Below are 15,184 nucleotides of genomic sequence, written 5' to 3'. Positions count from 1 at the left end.
TTAGACGCCTCGCTGGTGATTGTTGAATAATAATACCTACTCTTTCGCTGGCCAGACTCCCGGAACTCCAGGAGTTGGGGGCACTTTGTCGATCGCAGACAGGTCATCATCCCTCTTGAATCTTCCGGCTGTTGGAATATCATTCCGATCGCCCCAACAAAAGGAGAAACAACCATTGATTTGATTGCCTTTTAAAAGCATCGCCGGATTCCCTCCTCTTCAGTCTATATCCCTCGAGCTCTGGATTCGTGGCACGCAATCTCTACTATAACGCATTGACTCTAAACACTGCCGAACGGCATATCGCTCTTCTTCAATCTCGTACTCAGCATGGACCCTCCAGCTCAGGATGCCTCTGACAACCCAATTACATCATATCTGCGCCTCCTTAAACAACACAAAACTACTCTTCCATACGGACATCTGATATGCGTTTCCGCTTCTCCCAACATAAGCACAATGGCCGCTCTTTTACGGCTGGCGCGGGCGGTGGGTCCATATATCGCTGTGCTGCAGGTGCACGCTGATATCATCGACGACTGGTCCCAGGACGCCGCCCGGAGGCTCTCATGTGTGGCCAAGAAACATGGATTTTTAATTTGGGAAGGCGGCCGCATTTTGAATGTTCAGAAGCGCTCGGGGAAACATCAGGGTATGTCCAGCGAGCAGATCAATCGGGACATTGATTTGGCGCGGAAGCGCTATACGAAGGGTGTTGTCAGCGTCGCGGCGTGGGCGGGAATGGTGAGCACTTGGGTGATAGGACCAGCGGAGCAGGGGAAGGGCGTTGACCGTCTCGTTCCAACCCTTCGAAGGGCCGCGCGAGAAGTGGTTGCGGTTCTGAAAAAGTCTGTCCGTACGGAAATCAGTGGTGGGAACGAGCAGCGAGACATATCTGACAGCAACGGTGATGGCGATGGCGACGAAGAGATCAACACCAGTTCTGTTGATGATGAAGATGACGAATGTCTTCGCAATGGCGATAGGCTTGGAGATAACCTCGACAGCATATTCCCTGCCCCGCGGAAAGGGTCAGTTATCTCCCTCACTTGCACGATCACCCAACACACAGAGCTTTCCACTGCTCTGCCATCCGTTGGAGGGGGAGACCCCTGTTCTGACGACGACGAGCATCCGAATGACGGAAACCCTCCTGCTTCACTTCCGCCATATCCTCCTCCGCCACTCCATGCGCGCGGCCTCGTACTTTGTCTTCCAGCGACAGACGATCCTGCGTTTTGCCACGAGTATAGACGAGCCAGTCTCGCAACCGCCGACGCCCACAGCGACTTCATCGTGGGGTTCGTCAGCAACGAGCCCTGGATCGAAGCGTCTCAGACCGGCACCATCATCGGCTCTCAATCCAACTCCCATGACGCAGAGAGTGAGGACGAGGACGACAAGAACGGAAAAGGCTCGGCACAACCGCCGTACGTACTTTTTGCACCCCTCGAAAGCGACCATATCTTATTCCCCGGGTCGGAGAGCATAACTCCCCCCGCAATGGACGCGGTTACGGAAGCTCATGTGGACAGTGTCCAGGTATACCTGAACGTTGACGACGAGGCTGCAGGGGAGCCATCGCCGCCATCGTCTAACTTTCCTTCATCTCTGCGCCAAGCATCCACTTCTGAGACGCAACATCGCCAAATCAACACTCTGCACCAGCTTATCGGCCGGGCCATCTCTGTCAGGAACGCGAAGGCCAGCGTGCACCAGGATTCTTGGGACCGTGATTCCGAGCCTCTGTGTATCCCGATTATCTCGATGAACGCTTGATGGACTGCCTTGTCTTTGTTCTTTCTTCCCTTCTTCCCTTCTTTCCTGCTTCTTTTCTTCCTCTTCCGGAGTCACATTCTTTTCGCCGCGCATTGTATGCATCTATCTAACTCTAACCCGCCTATCATTCGAGCTTCTAATACGCATACTTCCCGAAATCTTCTGCTTTCATGCTTTGCTTCCACGCCTGCCTATTGCCTCTAGCAACCCCCGGCACGCAGCCGCGTAAAGTACATATCAAACCCCTTCCTGGAATCCCCATCCTCATCGCGCGACGTTCACTCATTGAAACTCCTTCATTTCCCAACCGGCTTTCACTTCCAATTCCCGTCATGTCTTATTTTCCCTTCTAGGAACCGGTCAATTTTATTTGCTGTTTTGGGTTTTTTTTTTTTTTTTTTTTTTTTTTTTTCTCTCATATGATTTTCGCTTTTTAGACGTTTGTGTGATGGGAAACGTGAATATGAACGGTTGCACGAAAACAGACCCCCCCCCCCTCCCCTTAACACATCTCAATTCAGGCACGCAAGGGGTTTGGGGATTCAAGTTCTTATTTGATTTGATTTTGATATTAATCAATGTAGATAAGCATTTTTGATATCGGGTTATTCTTACCTTGTTATTTCAACTTGATATAGACTGCATCCAATATTCTTGCATTATCTAACTGTTGACCTGAAGTCTTCGACGTATTCTCTATATCTGCTACCACAGAACCTTTTGGAATATATAACTATTTGTTAAAATATTATGATATGCAGATGGTTGATGATGATGATGATGAGAGCTCTTAGGTGGAGATTTCGTGCTAATTCGGCAAAGGCGATCACTTCCAATTCTCTAGTTACATCTGCCTGCCTGGCTGCATACCGTATGAAGATCTGGCAGTATACACATTGCTGCTAACTTCCTCCACATAAGTCATATGAGGGTTGCTGCAAGTATATATACTAATATTAACATCTGGAGGTTCATACAGGAGGTATGTTTTTATTAGATATATAAGGGTGATTGATTGATGGTTAGTAGAAAGGTAGCAAACCTTGGAAATGTGGCAGTATTCAGATTGGGTAAGTTACAAACCCCGCCGAGTTTTATTGAGATAAATTTTGTTGCGCTACCAACTTAACATATTTTGTCCAGCAAGAATTAGCTGTTCAATGTCTCGGACAGTTGATATGCCGCTTTGCTGTCCTATTCCTCTCAGTATTATCGTTCCCCTTTCAGGGAGCTGAACCCCGCCATCAACAGCATTACTCTTAACTCACCCACCTCTTAAATGTGGAATTAGTTGCTCTGTTTGACTCTTGAGCTCCGGGGACGCGAATTTTAAAATGGAAGACAGCTTACCTCCGCTGTCGGATGATGCGGAGCCCTGTGTACTCAAGAGCGGAGGGGCAGCTGGGGGTTTGAACCGCCCACAAACAGGAGAGGGAGGCCGTCATGTCAAGAAGACAAAATTATTATGCTCCGATGCTGATGTTATCTTGGAGTTTACCAGGTTGCCTCCTCCTCGTTCGCGCAGCTTTGCGCAAGCGAAGTATCGCATGGGAGTTTCAAGCACGCTTTTGAAAGAATCAAGCATGTATTTCAGAGTGATTCTAGATCCCGACAAGTTTCGCGAAGGGAGAGAGCTTTTTGAAAAAACAGCTCAATTAGGCGCCAAATGTGGAGCTGGCGGAGCGTCCATGAATGATGCGGTTGCGCTCGTAGAATTGCCCACGATCAGCATTGAGTTACCACTGCTGGCTGGCGTCTTTGATAAGGCAGATCATGTTGAGACCTTTTTAACAATGTTACAGTTTTGTGGCGCAAATTCGCACAATGACCGCCAGACAGAAGAAATTCTCGATCACCTTGGGAAGCAATCGATTTCATTCGTGGCGAATCTGATCGTCTTGTCTGACAAGTTTGGTGGCCAGCAAACGCTCAGATGGGTTTTGAATATTCCGCTGAATTGAGCTCGCAAGTCCATGGGCCAAACGCTGATGTCCAAGACGCTACGTCGGCTCCAAGCTTCCCAAATCGGGGACGAAGAGCGCACTCGCCATGCCATATATGTTGCCTTGCTTCTTGGGTATAATGAGGAGGTTGCGATTTTCACCCATAGGCTAATCATTGGCGGTTCTCGAGAGTGGATGGATGGTGGTAGAGATGGATGGGTCGGTATTGACAGACCACTATGGTGGCATCTCCCCAATGGAATCGAAGGTATTCTTTTGTGCTTCTCCTCTCTTTTCCCTCTTGACTTCGAATCCCTTGCAATCATAAGTAATCCCCGTCCTTCTCCACCGCGATTTAGCATCGAAAGTTGAAATGCTCATGTATGTCCAAATGGGACAAATTCCCAGAAGAACTCCGCTTCCGCCACCAATCCATTCTGGATACAATCACAGATCTGCAATCCCACTTTCTCCGCGCCTATGGCGCCCAGCCACCGAAATCACCATAAATTACGGATCCTAGTACGTCTGTACTTCTACTAAAACCACCACAGCCTGCAACAAGACTCCAATGTCGTCGGATGTACGAAAATTCCCGCGCCTGCGACTCCTTCCACCTGGGAGAAATCGTCCGCTTTTTCAACACACGAGCTAAAACCCTACATCTTGAATCCACTTTATCAATGATTCTGATTCTGACGGGCGAAGCCGAAGAACATATTCCCCGCAGCTCTAACTTCACCCAACCCCCATCGCCGCCACCAACAACAAACATATCAAATATCCTCTCCTCCCTCCGCCAATGCCCGGAATACCAGATCGACCCAAACCACGCTGGCTGCGGTCTGCGCCGCCGCCTCCTCCCAGCCCTCGACTGCCTCGCCAGCTTCACAACTAACCACAGCAATGCCGCCGGCATTTGCCTAGCCCATTTCAATAATGGCAACAAGAGCGATAAGGCCACTTGCACCGACATCCTCCTACTTTGTCATCAACGAGGCACGCGAGTGTGGGCTCCTGGCGGAATCACAAGTTCCGAGATGCGGTTATGGTCGGCATTGGAGCCGGGAAAGTGGATTCCATCATGTACTCGAATGACGGGCGCGCAAACGATGCGCACGAGGGCCTGTGTACGTGTGTGCCGGGAAAAAAAAAAAAAAAAAAAACGGGGAGAAAAAGAGAGGACGTGTATGTTGAGTGCCTGGTGGTGGTGGGTGCGGAGGGTAGGGCTATCGGCTGCGTTCGTGTGGGAGTTCTGGTGTTCCGGTGTACCGGTTTGCACACTAGTTACCCAGTCATGTTATTTAATTGTAAGTCTTTCCATTCTGTCATAGAATGTGTTGAATGCGTTTGTGAGTGCTAAATAATATTCGTGTCTTTCTCCTGGACGTCCCTTTGCTTGGTTGGTGGGGGGGGGGGTTGGGTTTGTTGGGTGGGGAAAGAAAGAAAAATTTAAGTCTTACCATTAATTTTTATATTTCCTAAAGCATATCAAGGTTTTTATCTCCCAATTATCACAAATGATATCATTTACAAAGTGCACATAGTAAACAAACTACTTATATTTAAAGAATGGAAATTATATGCATATGAGAACTAAAGTACACAAATCTACTTATCCTTTCACCAGCAAACATCAGAAGAAGGGGAACATCAGAAGAAGGGGAATGTAAAATTAGCGGAGCGACAAAACATAGAAAAGGAAAGGGAGGAAAATCCTTCTTTTTAAAAGAGACGCCTGATTGATTATCTTGCCAAATGAAATAAAAGATAAAAATCATATCGCCCAAAAACTCAACATGCTTGATGGCCTCACTCGGTGTGAATCCTGGAGAAAATGTCTAAATTTTGAAGATGGGGGCAACAGAAGTGATTTTTCATAACCGAAAGTTTCCGTGATAGAGAAGGGGGAAAAGGGTTCAAAGGGGTGGTAAAATTTCGTGGAAGCGGAATCAATAAGAAATATGTAGTTACTCGTAATAGCCGAAGACTGCCAAATCGAGCAGTACCAAAAGGTCAGGCTGTTGCGCCAAGAGGACCAACACCAATCCGAACCCAAGCAGAGAAAATCGGGAAGGGCTTCTAGGGAGGAGATAGATACATACATATGTATGTATTTTCAGGGGGGAAATGCCACTCCATTTCAGTTATCATAGTTGCATCTCCACCGATTGTCGTTACAACGCCGAGACGTTTCGATGCACATCCTGGTACTAGCGCAGCACAAAAGAGCTAAAACAAAATAATGAGAAAGAACAAGAAGAGGTAAGCATTAACGTTACTTCCATCACATGCTGCGGAGGCACCACCACCGCGGCGTGATTTTTCCTTTAGAGCTAGCAGATGGGATTCTGCACTGATATTTGACGACATTCACCCAGAGAATAAAATATGGCAGCGGGTTCAAGAAGTGAGGTCCAATGACCTTATATCTCAGCTGGTCGAAATGTGGCCAAGACTTTTCAAAAGCCTCTAGAAGAGTGGTGGTGGGCATAGAGGATAAAATATAGTATCCCATTTCAGGAGGGCACACGAATTAGCCCCGGGAGGACGGAGGTTCTGAAAGCTTGTTTCAATAATGCAGGGGAAAGGATATGGGGGGAATGTGAGACATGCGCGTGAGACTAAATGTTAGTATATCGTTACCTTGAACATTGTTTGCCACTCGACAAGAACCTAGTTAATAAGAGCTGGTTGTGTTAGCACAAAACGAGACCTAAGAGTCGCTGTGGCATGTTAGTTCTGTTCACAGATGTTGATTACAAAATGACGAATATGACGACGAAAGCTTGGGTGATTGGGTATCGTTATGTAGAACGCCGGAATATGCTACTCCGACCGATGTCGCTTGATGTCTGGAGTGGAGCCCTCGAGATCACCAATGCTGGAGTCTATGAAAGAACGCTTTGTCGATTTAGGGCTAACAGGAGCAATGGACTCATCCGTATCAGGGACTGCTTTGTCTGAACTGATTGTAGTTTCATGGAAGTCTCCAACAGTGTGAGCGGTAGTCGCGGTTGTTTCATCCTGTTTCGGATTGGGGCTTTCCGTTGGGTATGATTCAGCTCCGCCAAGATTAGAGAGAGGTTCATGATCAGCTCCGTCCAGAGGAGCAGCCGGAGAACCGACGACGGCTATCGCTTCGTGAGCGTTCATCATCGGACTTTTAAAAAGGTCTTCATCAATCTCGAAGAAGTCATGGGTTAGTTCTGGAGTTCTTGGAGCATCCCCGGTGGGAGATTTAACCACCAGTCCGGAGACAGGTTGTTCTCCATCTTTAAGGATGGGAACTGCCCTGTTCTCGGTCTCCGGTGCATCTTCACCGAGTTCGTAAATTTCACCTTCATCCAGGCTGTCATCGCTATGGTGGGAAAAGGATCCCTCTCGCAGGATCGCATGATCGGTCCCTAGATCGATTTCAATGTGCACATCCTTATTGGTGCTTGATTGAGCATTGGTATCAGACCCATTTACATTGTCCAAAGAGACGGTATGGCTTTCCGTTTGATCATCCTTAGACTCTAAACCAACGTCACCATGTTGGTATTCCGCTTCCGTATCTTCTTTCCCCTTTGCTTCCAATTGCGGGGGTACGTGGTTGAACTCATATCCTTGCACGTACTCTTCTGACTGTTCAGTTGACTCGTCTCTTGAAAGGTCTACAGTCGGGATTTTCATAGATAGTGGTGGGGTAGGCCTATGGTAACTTGCATCGTCTCTACCGGATTCGGGTGGGATATCGTCGTGTTCGTCCCCTAAAAAGTTGTCCTCTATCTTTCTTGACCAGATCAACCCAATCTAGCAGAGAACTAATGTCCTGCCTACCTCATATTTTCCTATTTCTTCTTTTCCCTCATCCTCAATTTGAGCATGTGGTTGTCACTGTATTCCTCAACATCTGCGGTGACACAGTATTACCACGGCTAGCAACTTCGGCTGGAATATCGGCTTGAGTTTCTTTCTCGTTTTTGTCGGCAGGTGCAAGGGATTCCGGTTCCTCTAATTCTGGTGAGCCCTGATTTGCGAACTTGATTGTTGAGTTGTGGCCTGTAGAACCAGCCCATGGGCTCCTAGCCACGTTATCAGAGGAGAGTCCTTCGTCAGCAGGCTCAACATGGTGAGGGTGATGCTCAGCAGGGGAGCTTGCGGCTTCAGTCGTTGATAATGGTTGTTCATGGGCTTCGCCATCTTCCACCCCATGTTCTGCATCTTTTTTGGCATTGTCAACATCATAACTTTCCCATAGTAAATAGGATAATCCTCTACCCTCATGTGCAGCTGATACAAGACGAGCGAATCCTGATGTGAAAGTTGATCTGGAAGAAAGTGTTAGGTACAGAGGCTCGGGTTCGCTGATGCCATCATTGGAGCAAAGCTCGAGATAAACTTGAATAATTTGGAATAATGATGTTGTGATTTCGCCGCAAGAGCACTAATAATATGAGTTAGGTAGGGCATTCTCGCAATAAATGAGAAGAAAGCGCGTATGATCCTTACCTCGGGCAAGTGCAACCCAAGAGTTTCGATATCCAGTATTAACTCTTCATCCTCGCTAACATGCTCACCCAGTACTTGCCGACACGCCCCCACAAGCTCCTTGATGGGAGCATTGGCTACTCCTTCATCTTGCAGAAAGAATGTTTCTGTTGCGTCATCATCTGCAGGAGGGAATAACGAGATTTCGCTATCTTGGTACAGCACCTTTACTGGATGCAGTGATCTCCTTTCCTGGAACTCTCGTGATTCGCTTTGTGCTTCGCTTTGTGCTTCGTAATCTTGTGCTTCAACAAAATGATAGGTCTCAGTTGTATTGGATAGGTTTTCCTGGCCAGACGGTGAGCGATACCGTCCTTCAGATTCGGGTTCTTGAATTTCAGGTTCTTGAAATCTAGGTGTTTGAGCCTCAGGTTCTGTTTGACTATGCTCATGCCCGTCTTCCAAACTAGACTCAACATCTTCAGCATACTTTTCATGGCCTTCAATTAAGCGTGACGCGCCTGCGCTCTCTAAAGCCTGCAAAACATCGTTGCCTTCCTCCGCGACAAGTCTCTCAGGCTTTGACAGAGTAACATTGCTATCTTCCTGAGCCACAAGACGCTCCTCCGCCACTAGCATATTGTTCGAAATTTCTGTTTCAACTTGATCTGAATTCGACATGGCTTCTGGAGCCGGCGTTTTGGTGTTATCCAAGACCGCCACTTCTTCTATTTCCACTTCTTCCTCCTCCAATTCTTCTTCTTGTGCTACTACTTCTGCTTTCCTTTCCTCTTCCACTACTGCAAGCGGTATGTTTGTATCTTCAAAGTCGCTATTAGGAATAGGGGCATCAATGTCTTCTTCGTAGTCTTCCTCCATCTTTGCTTCGTAATCCATTGGATTATTATAAGCAGAATCCTCATCGAATTGGTAGTAGCCTTGGTGGTATTGATCATATCCGGAAGCCAACATATCACCTTCCATATATTCGTCATCAGCCATATCTGCATCGTACTTGGCGTCTATGTCGGCAGGAGGGTGGTCGGAGGCGGCGGCGGAAGCGTCATCCACAGGTACATCATTATCTTGCTCGGGAACGCGCACCTGGGTAAAGTCAAGGTCGATTTCGATATCATCGATAGTCCCGGGATGTCCATGGCCGACGTCTGAGGCCACCTCCATATTGTCATCGAAGACAGCGGACTCCATAATTTAGCGTCAACCTTTTGCTTCTTTTTTCTTACTAGGTCACAGACTGAACATAATGACAAGCAGGCTTATTCGTTCACTTGTCTGAGATCACAGAGAATACACAGGTCGGAAATATTGTTAGCCGTCATTTGTTGGGTTAGAGATGGTGGAAGCCGGAAAGGGTTTCAGACGAGAGGTCAAAGAAAACGGGAGCTGATCTGTTTAGACACGCCGGGAGCGATAACGAAAAACGAACTGAGAAGGATAACTTCAATCTGTAAGCTTAACGCGAAGTTCTTGTTGAGCACCGTGCGTCCATGGGGAGAGTTGAAAGTTGTTCAGGGCCCACGGTTTCCTTTGGGCTGTTCCCTTTTTTTGTCAGCAAGCCTGAAGGGGCTTGGTGCACGGACCACTTCGCTCTCCAAAGGCAAGTTGGTTGAAGACAACAAACCCTCTTTGCAACGGTTCATTCCACTCCGCACCACTGCATCGTTTCCTCACAATTTCGCTCTCAATAAACAGGAGGATCTTTTTCTTCTCACCTCATTTAGGCCGTTTGTATTTTTCTATATACTCTGGGAGACGATGGTAGGTTTGGTTTGCAGATGGCGAAAGAGTGATCCCCCACTGACTTTCGAACGGCGCAAACCAGGTCATCCTCGCAGCGTCGATATGTACTCGAGGGGGCAAAGCGGTGCTCTCGCGCCAGTTCCGTGAAATCGCCCGTTCCCGGATAGAATCGCTATTGGCATCATTCCCGAAGTTAGCAGATTCCGGCACGCAGCACACCATCGTCGAACAAGATAATGTCCGATTCGTCTACCAGCCATTGGACGAATTATACATTGTCCTCATCACAAACAAGCAGTCCAACATCCTCCAAGATATAGACAGCTTGCATATTTTCGCCCAGGTCGTCACAAGTATTTGCAAAAGTCTCGATGAACGGGAGATATTGCGGAATGCATTCGAGCTCCTTAGCGCCTTCGATGAGCTTGTCACTTTGGGCTACCGGGAAAACCTCTCTTTGTCACAGATAAAGACGTTCCTTGAGATGGAAAGTCACGAAGAGAGGGTGCAGGAGATAATTGAAAGGGTATGTGGTAGTACCAATATAGTAACATGATGTGGTCGTTTAACATTTTCACTCTTCCGCAGAACAAGGAACTTGAAGCGAGCGAAGCGCGAAAGCGCAAGGCAAAACAATTGGAGATGCAGCGCAAAGAAGCTGCCCGCAGCGGTCGTGGCGTGGCCCCACGAGCCCCATCTTATCCAGTCTATACCCCGCCGACTCGGCCAACACCTTCTGAGACCCTCGACTCATATGAGGCGGAGAAAAAGAAGACTTTTTCTAAGTGAGTTTTAATTGCGGATCCCTGGCCACCCGCTTTATCCATCCCATTGACGTAGTTATATAGGCCAATGGCTGTTAGGGGCAAGGGAATGCAGCTTGGGAAGAAATCGAAAGCTACCGATATCTATGAGAAAGTTCGAAGCGATCTCGGCCCTGACGCTGAAGACAGACCACTGGTTTCCCCGGCCCCTGCACAGGCTTTTTCAGAAAATGTGGCTCAACCGCGCAGCTCTTTATCCGTCGACCGCGAGCCTATCCATGTTACTGTGGCTGAAACCATTTCCGCCAAGCTTTCCCGCGATGGCTCAGTGAAGTCATGGGAGATAAAAGGCGATCTTCAACTGCGTATCACGGATGATACATTTACAAAAGTGAAGCTTGGATTAACAGCCAATCCTACTCATGGAGCTGTTTTCCGTACCCACCCTAATGTCGACAAAGCGCTATTTACAAACTCCAAAGTCATTCAACTCCGTGACCCTTCAAAGAGTTTCCCTCACAATATTTCAATTGGAGTCCTTCGATGGCGCGTCACCGGCACAGACAACACAGACGTTCTTCCAATTACGTTTACCGTTTGGGTAAACAGAGGCACTCAATCAAGCACGGTTACCATTGAGTACGAGCTCAATGGTTCGGAACCACTACGAGACGTGGTTGTAACAATCCCTTTCGGTGCTGTCGAGCCTACCGTGACGAATTATGACGCTGTTTATGAAGTGACTGGAGACAGCCTGGACTGGAACATTGGTACTGTCAACGAATCGAATGTCTCGGGCAGTTTCGAGTTCGAGTCTGAGGACCCCAACAGTGACGAGAATGAGTTTTTCCCGATGACCGTCAAGTTCCAAAAAGAAAGTCCCTTCGTGGATGTTGATGTGCAGTCAGTATCGCTTATGGAAATGGATGGGCAGGCTGTGAATTTCTCGAAGGACTTCAAGACGGTTGCGGATGGGTATGCGGTTGAATAATTAAATTTGTTTGCGGTTGTAATTTTCTTTCAAAATTTTAGAATATTTATTTCTGCTTCTCTCGTTTTCCTTTCCCTGCAGCTATGCAACGCTATTCAATTCCATATGACAAAAAACGGTTTCAACCACCTTGCCGGCTGCGAATACAACTTTCCTCCTTATTCTTTATCTTATTTTTCATTCCACGATAGGAACTGGGGATGATTAATTTCACAAAAGGGTAACTAGAAAGGAAGTTTTAGGACGAAAGTGAAAGCAATTCGCGGTGCAAATCTGTACTCCGTCCATTTAGCTTCAACCAGACTACTCCTGCTATGGGAACAGCTTGAACGGGGTTTTGATACTTTGGGATATTTCAAGGCTTGTGAGCAAGCTTGTGGAACTTGCCTTGCTAAATTATCATGGATAAAGTTCTATTGAAATATATCAGAGATATAGTTAAAATCTGCTTCTAAATTGACTAGGTATTAAATCAGCTCAGAATCATTAGAAAAGTTTAATTGAATAATGATATACATATAAAATTTATCATTTAATCACTTCTTATTCATCTGAGTTTCAGCGATATAAATCATGACAGATGTCAGTTTTGATTTATCAGTGATTTGAATTTATTTCTTTTTTTTTAATACAATTCTTGAAAATATGATTGTAAAAAACCCGCATTAAGATATCAGTGCTAGGCTGAAAGTGGTAATTACTTTAAAAGATATGACATCACTGAACTTAGCATTATCAATATCTTATCAGATTTGAAATCAAGGCATTATAATATAATTAATAGTTATATGAAGGTGGATTTGCCTGTGTTTGAACATATATTTTTATGATGTTTAATCAAGGCCTCTAAATAATCTCATACATGTTCTGTACAATGAGCTATTTTTTTTTAATTATATAAAAAAGGTAACTTTTCTGTAATATTATGTATAATTATTATATCAACTTTTTTTTTATTCTTTATTTTACTATCATCTTTTCTACTTTTTTATTAATTTTTATTTTTAAATTATTTTTATTTTTGTTTTTATTTTTATTCTTATTCATATATTTTGAAACTCTTATATTTTTATATGAATTAGAAAAATTGATATGATCTCTGCTGTGAATATTGTTATTGAAGTAGCAACTACATAGAAGCAGTTATAGTATAATTTTATTATAAAAATGATAGTATATTATGACAGATTAATATTTGTTAGTAGTTAATTTATACAATCAACTTCTTTTCTGCATCTACTCATTTCTGTTATTGCATTTTGCATTCATATAGTTTTTAATGATTTTTCTGCATAATCTCTTTTACTTTATGCTTTGCGCTCACATAATTCTAACAATTCTTCTGTATAACTCTTAATGTTTTTTCATTTCATGCTCTGCTCTGTGCTTCACTGTGGAGCAGTTTCTTATATTCTTTTATTTCAATCTTTTCTTTATAAAAACCTTCTTTATACAACCTTTTTTTCTAATCTCTTTTCTCTTTCTTTTCTTAATCAATTTGTAATCTATATTTAAAATAGTGTTAAAGTATTAATTAAAATATACTTATTACATTATAAATTAATTCATTTGTGTCAGTCTGAGTGCTTTATATTTACAATTGCACTCAGATGTTTAAGTTAAGAAATAAATTACCAAGTTTTTATAAAGCTATATTGTTGTGATAACATTTGCAATTTCCAAAATTTTATAAAGCCACATCACTGTGATAATGCTGTGAAGAAGTCTGAATGTTTAAAAGCTTCACAATTATATATTTATGAAAAGATCAAAATGTTCATAAAATATCTTCTCTGAAAAATTGAATCTTCTGATTCTCAAATTATCAAAATCAAAAATCATAACCTCATATAAAAATGAAATGAATTACAAACATCTTTTCATGAGTGAGAATTAAAACTTTGTAAAAGATAACACTGAGTTTTGTAACTTTCTTCAGCAGCAATTTTTGCATATGATGAAATTTCAATGATAATTGAATCATCTGAATATGAATATATCAGAAATTATACAAGTGTCAATGTTTTCTGTGTATAAAAGAAAAGAAAACCTTTTTCTTCTCAATAAATTTTCAAAAGAGCTTTTAATCTATCTAGTTTGAAAGCCCCAGTGGCCGAATGAGTAATGCGGTCATCAGGTAGCGCCTTGGCGTGGGGACCCAAGGCGCGTGGATTCGAAATCCATAAGAGGACAACATTACATTCAGAGTTAATTTCTCAGCTTCTAAAATAAAGAGATGTGAATTTGTGAAGTAAATATCATTGAGTAGATTTACTATCTGATTTAACTTATTGTTTCTGAGCTGAAAATCTGTATTGTGAGTATCAAATTCTATATTTCATTAATCTTTCTATATTTCTGTTATATTCTTGACATTATTCAACATTAAGCATTTCTTCTATATAATCAACTCTTGCTTGTATTTAACATTACACAAGGACTCATCATAAGCATTGCTTGTATATGAGTATAACAGAAGAATAATGATAATAATAATCTAATTTGAAAATGAAAAATAAAAATTTAAAGAAAATGAGTTTGTGATAAACTCTCTGCTTTTGCAAGTTTGTTATATTCATAATCAGTTAAAAAAAGATGTTTTAATGAAGTTTTAATTCTGAATTGAATTATATATATATGAAATGTGTATTTTTAAAGAAATCTTCTGTCAATTAAATGTTCTGTTCTTGAATTTTATACTGCAAATGCATGCAATGCAGTGGCTGAACAGAAATCATCAAAGAAATACTCTTTTAATAAACTATCTACCTGATTTTGATAGTAAAATCTGTGAAGCAGAAGAATAAAAATAAGATGATATTGTGAAAATTAATTTTTTAAATCAATATATTAACTAAATTATTTAAACTCTACATTTTACATTTTATATCTTCACATTACCACAACTACTGCATCCACTTGTGTTAACTTAACAACAATTTTGTGCATTTCAATGTGTATAAAAAAGCTGTAACTATTATTATTATTATTCTTCCATTATACTCGTATGCAAGCAGTGCTTATGACGAGTCCTTGTGTAATATTAAATACAAGCAAGAGTTGGTTATACAGGAGGAATGTTTAGTGTTGAATGATGCCAAGAATATAACAGAAACATAGAAAAATTAATGAAAGTCAGAATTTGATACTCACAATACAGATTTCCAGCCCAGAAACAATAAGCTAAATCAGATAATAGGTCCGCCCGAAGGTACTTACTTGGCAGATTCACATCTCTTTATTTTAGAAGCTGAGAAGTTGGCTCCGGATGCAATGTTGTCCCCTTGTGGGTTTCGAACCCACGCGCTTTGAGTCCCCACGCCAAGGCGCTACCTGGTGGCCGCATTACCCATTCGGCCACCGGGGCACAATGAGCTTCTTATTTTATAAAAAACATTCAATGAATTATTAGATAAAGATTTTATCTGAGTTAGCAACTTCTCTGCTGCAGCATTTATATTGTTTGTAAA

At 43.4% G+C, this 15,184-nt stretch overlaps 5 protein-coding genes across 5 annotated transcripts; 2 read left to right on the top strand and 3 right to left on the bottom strand.

The window, feature by feature from the left end:
- Positions 1-459: 459 nt before the first annotated feature.
- On the top strand, positions 460-1,779 carry HCAG_02255 (predicted protein; the record flags this gene model as incomplete). The annotated part of the gene is made up of 1 exon (XM_001542034.1): positions 460-1,779. The coding sequence occupies one exon, from the start codon at positions 460-462 to the stop codon at positions 1,777-1,779; it is 1,320 nt and encodes a 439-aa protein (XP_001542084.1).
- A 1,149-nt stretch (positions 1,780-2,928) lies between these two features.
- On the bottom strand, positions 2,929-3,224 carry HCAG_02254 (predicted protein; the record flags this gene model as incomplete). The annotated part of the gene is made up of 3 exons (XM_001542033.1): positions 2,929-2,973; positions 3,048-3,075; positions 3,130-3,224. 3 exons carry the CDS (start codon positions 3,222-3,224, stop codon positions 2,929-2,931), a joined length of 168 nt encoding a protein of 55 aa, XP_001542083.1.
- Positions 3,225-4,200: 976 nt separating this feature from the next.
- HCAG_02253 (predicted protein) lies at positions 4,201-4,698 on the bottom strand (the record flags this gene model as incomplete). Its single annotated transcript, XM_001542032.1, has 1 exon — positions 4,201-4,698. One exon carries the CDS (start codon positions 4,696-4,698, stop codon positions 4,201-4,203), a length of 498 nt encoding a protein of 165 aa, XP_001542082.1.
- A 1,853-nt stretch (positions 4,699-6,551) lies between these two features.
- HCAG_02252 (predicted protein) lies at positions 6,552-9,407 on the bottom strand (the record flags this gene model as incomplete). Its single annotated transcript, XM_001542031.1, has 3 exons — positions 6,552-7,477; positions 7,641-8,154; positions 8,220-9,407. The coding sequence occupies 3 exons, from the start codon at positions 9,405-9,407 to the stop codon at positions 6,552-6,554; spliced, it is 2,628 nt and encodes an 875-aa protein (XP_001542081.1).
- A 567-nt stretch (positions 9,408-9,974) lies between these two features.
- HCAG_02251 (hypothetical protein) lies at positions 9,975-11,714 on the top strand (the record flags this gene model as incomplete). The annotated part of the gene is made up of 4 exons (XM_001542030.1): positions 9,975-9,977; positions 10,042-10,485; positions 10,548-10,744; positions 10,808-11,714. 4 exons carry the CDS (start codon positions 9,975-9,977, stop codon positions 11,712-11,714), a joined length of 1,551 nt encoding a protein of 516 aa, XP_001542080.1.
- Between the last annotated feature and the right edge of the window lie 3,470 nt (positions 11,715-15,184).

Source organism: Histoplasma capsulatum, genomic scaffold, assembly GCF_000149585.1.
Source record: "Histoplasma capsulatum NAm1 scaffold_2 genomic scaffold, whole genome shotgun sequence".
NCBI classification, from domain to species: Eukaryota; Fungi; Ascomycota; class Eurotiomycetes; order Onygenales; family Ajellomycetaceae; genus Histoplasma; species Histoplasma mississippiense.
Note: the sequence above shows the minus strand (reverse complement) of the source record. Positions and strands in the feature narration are given on the sequence as shown.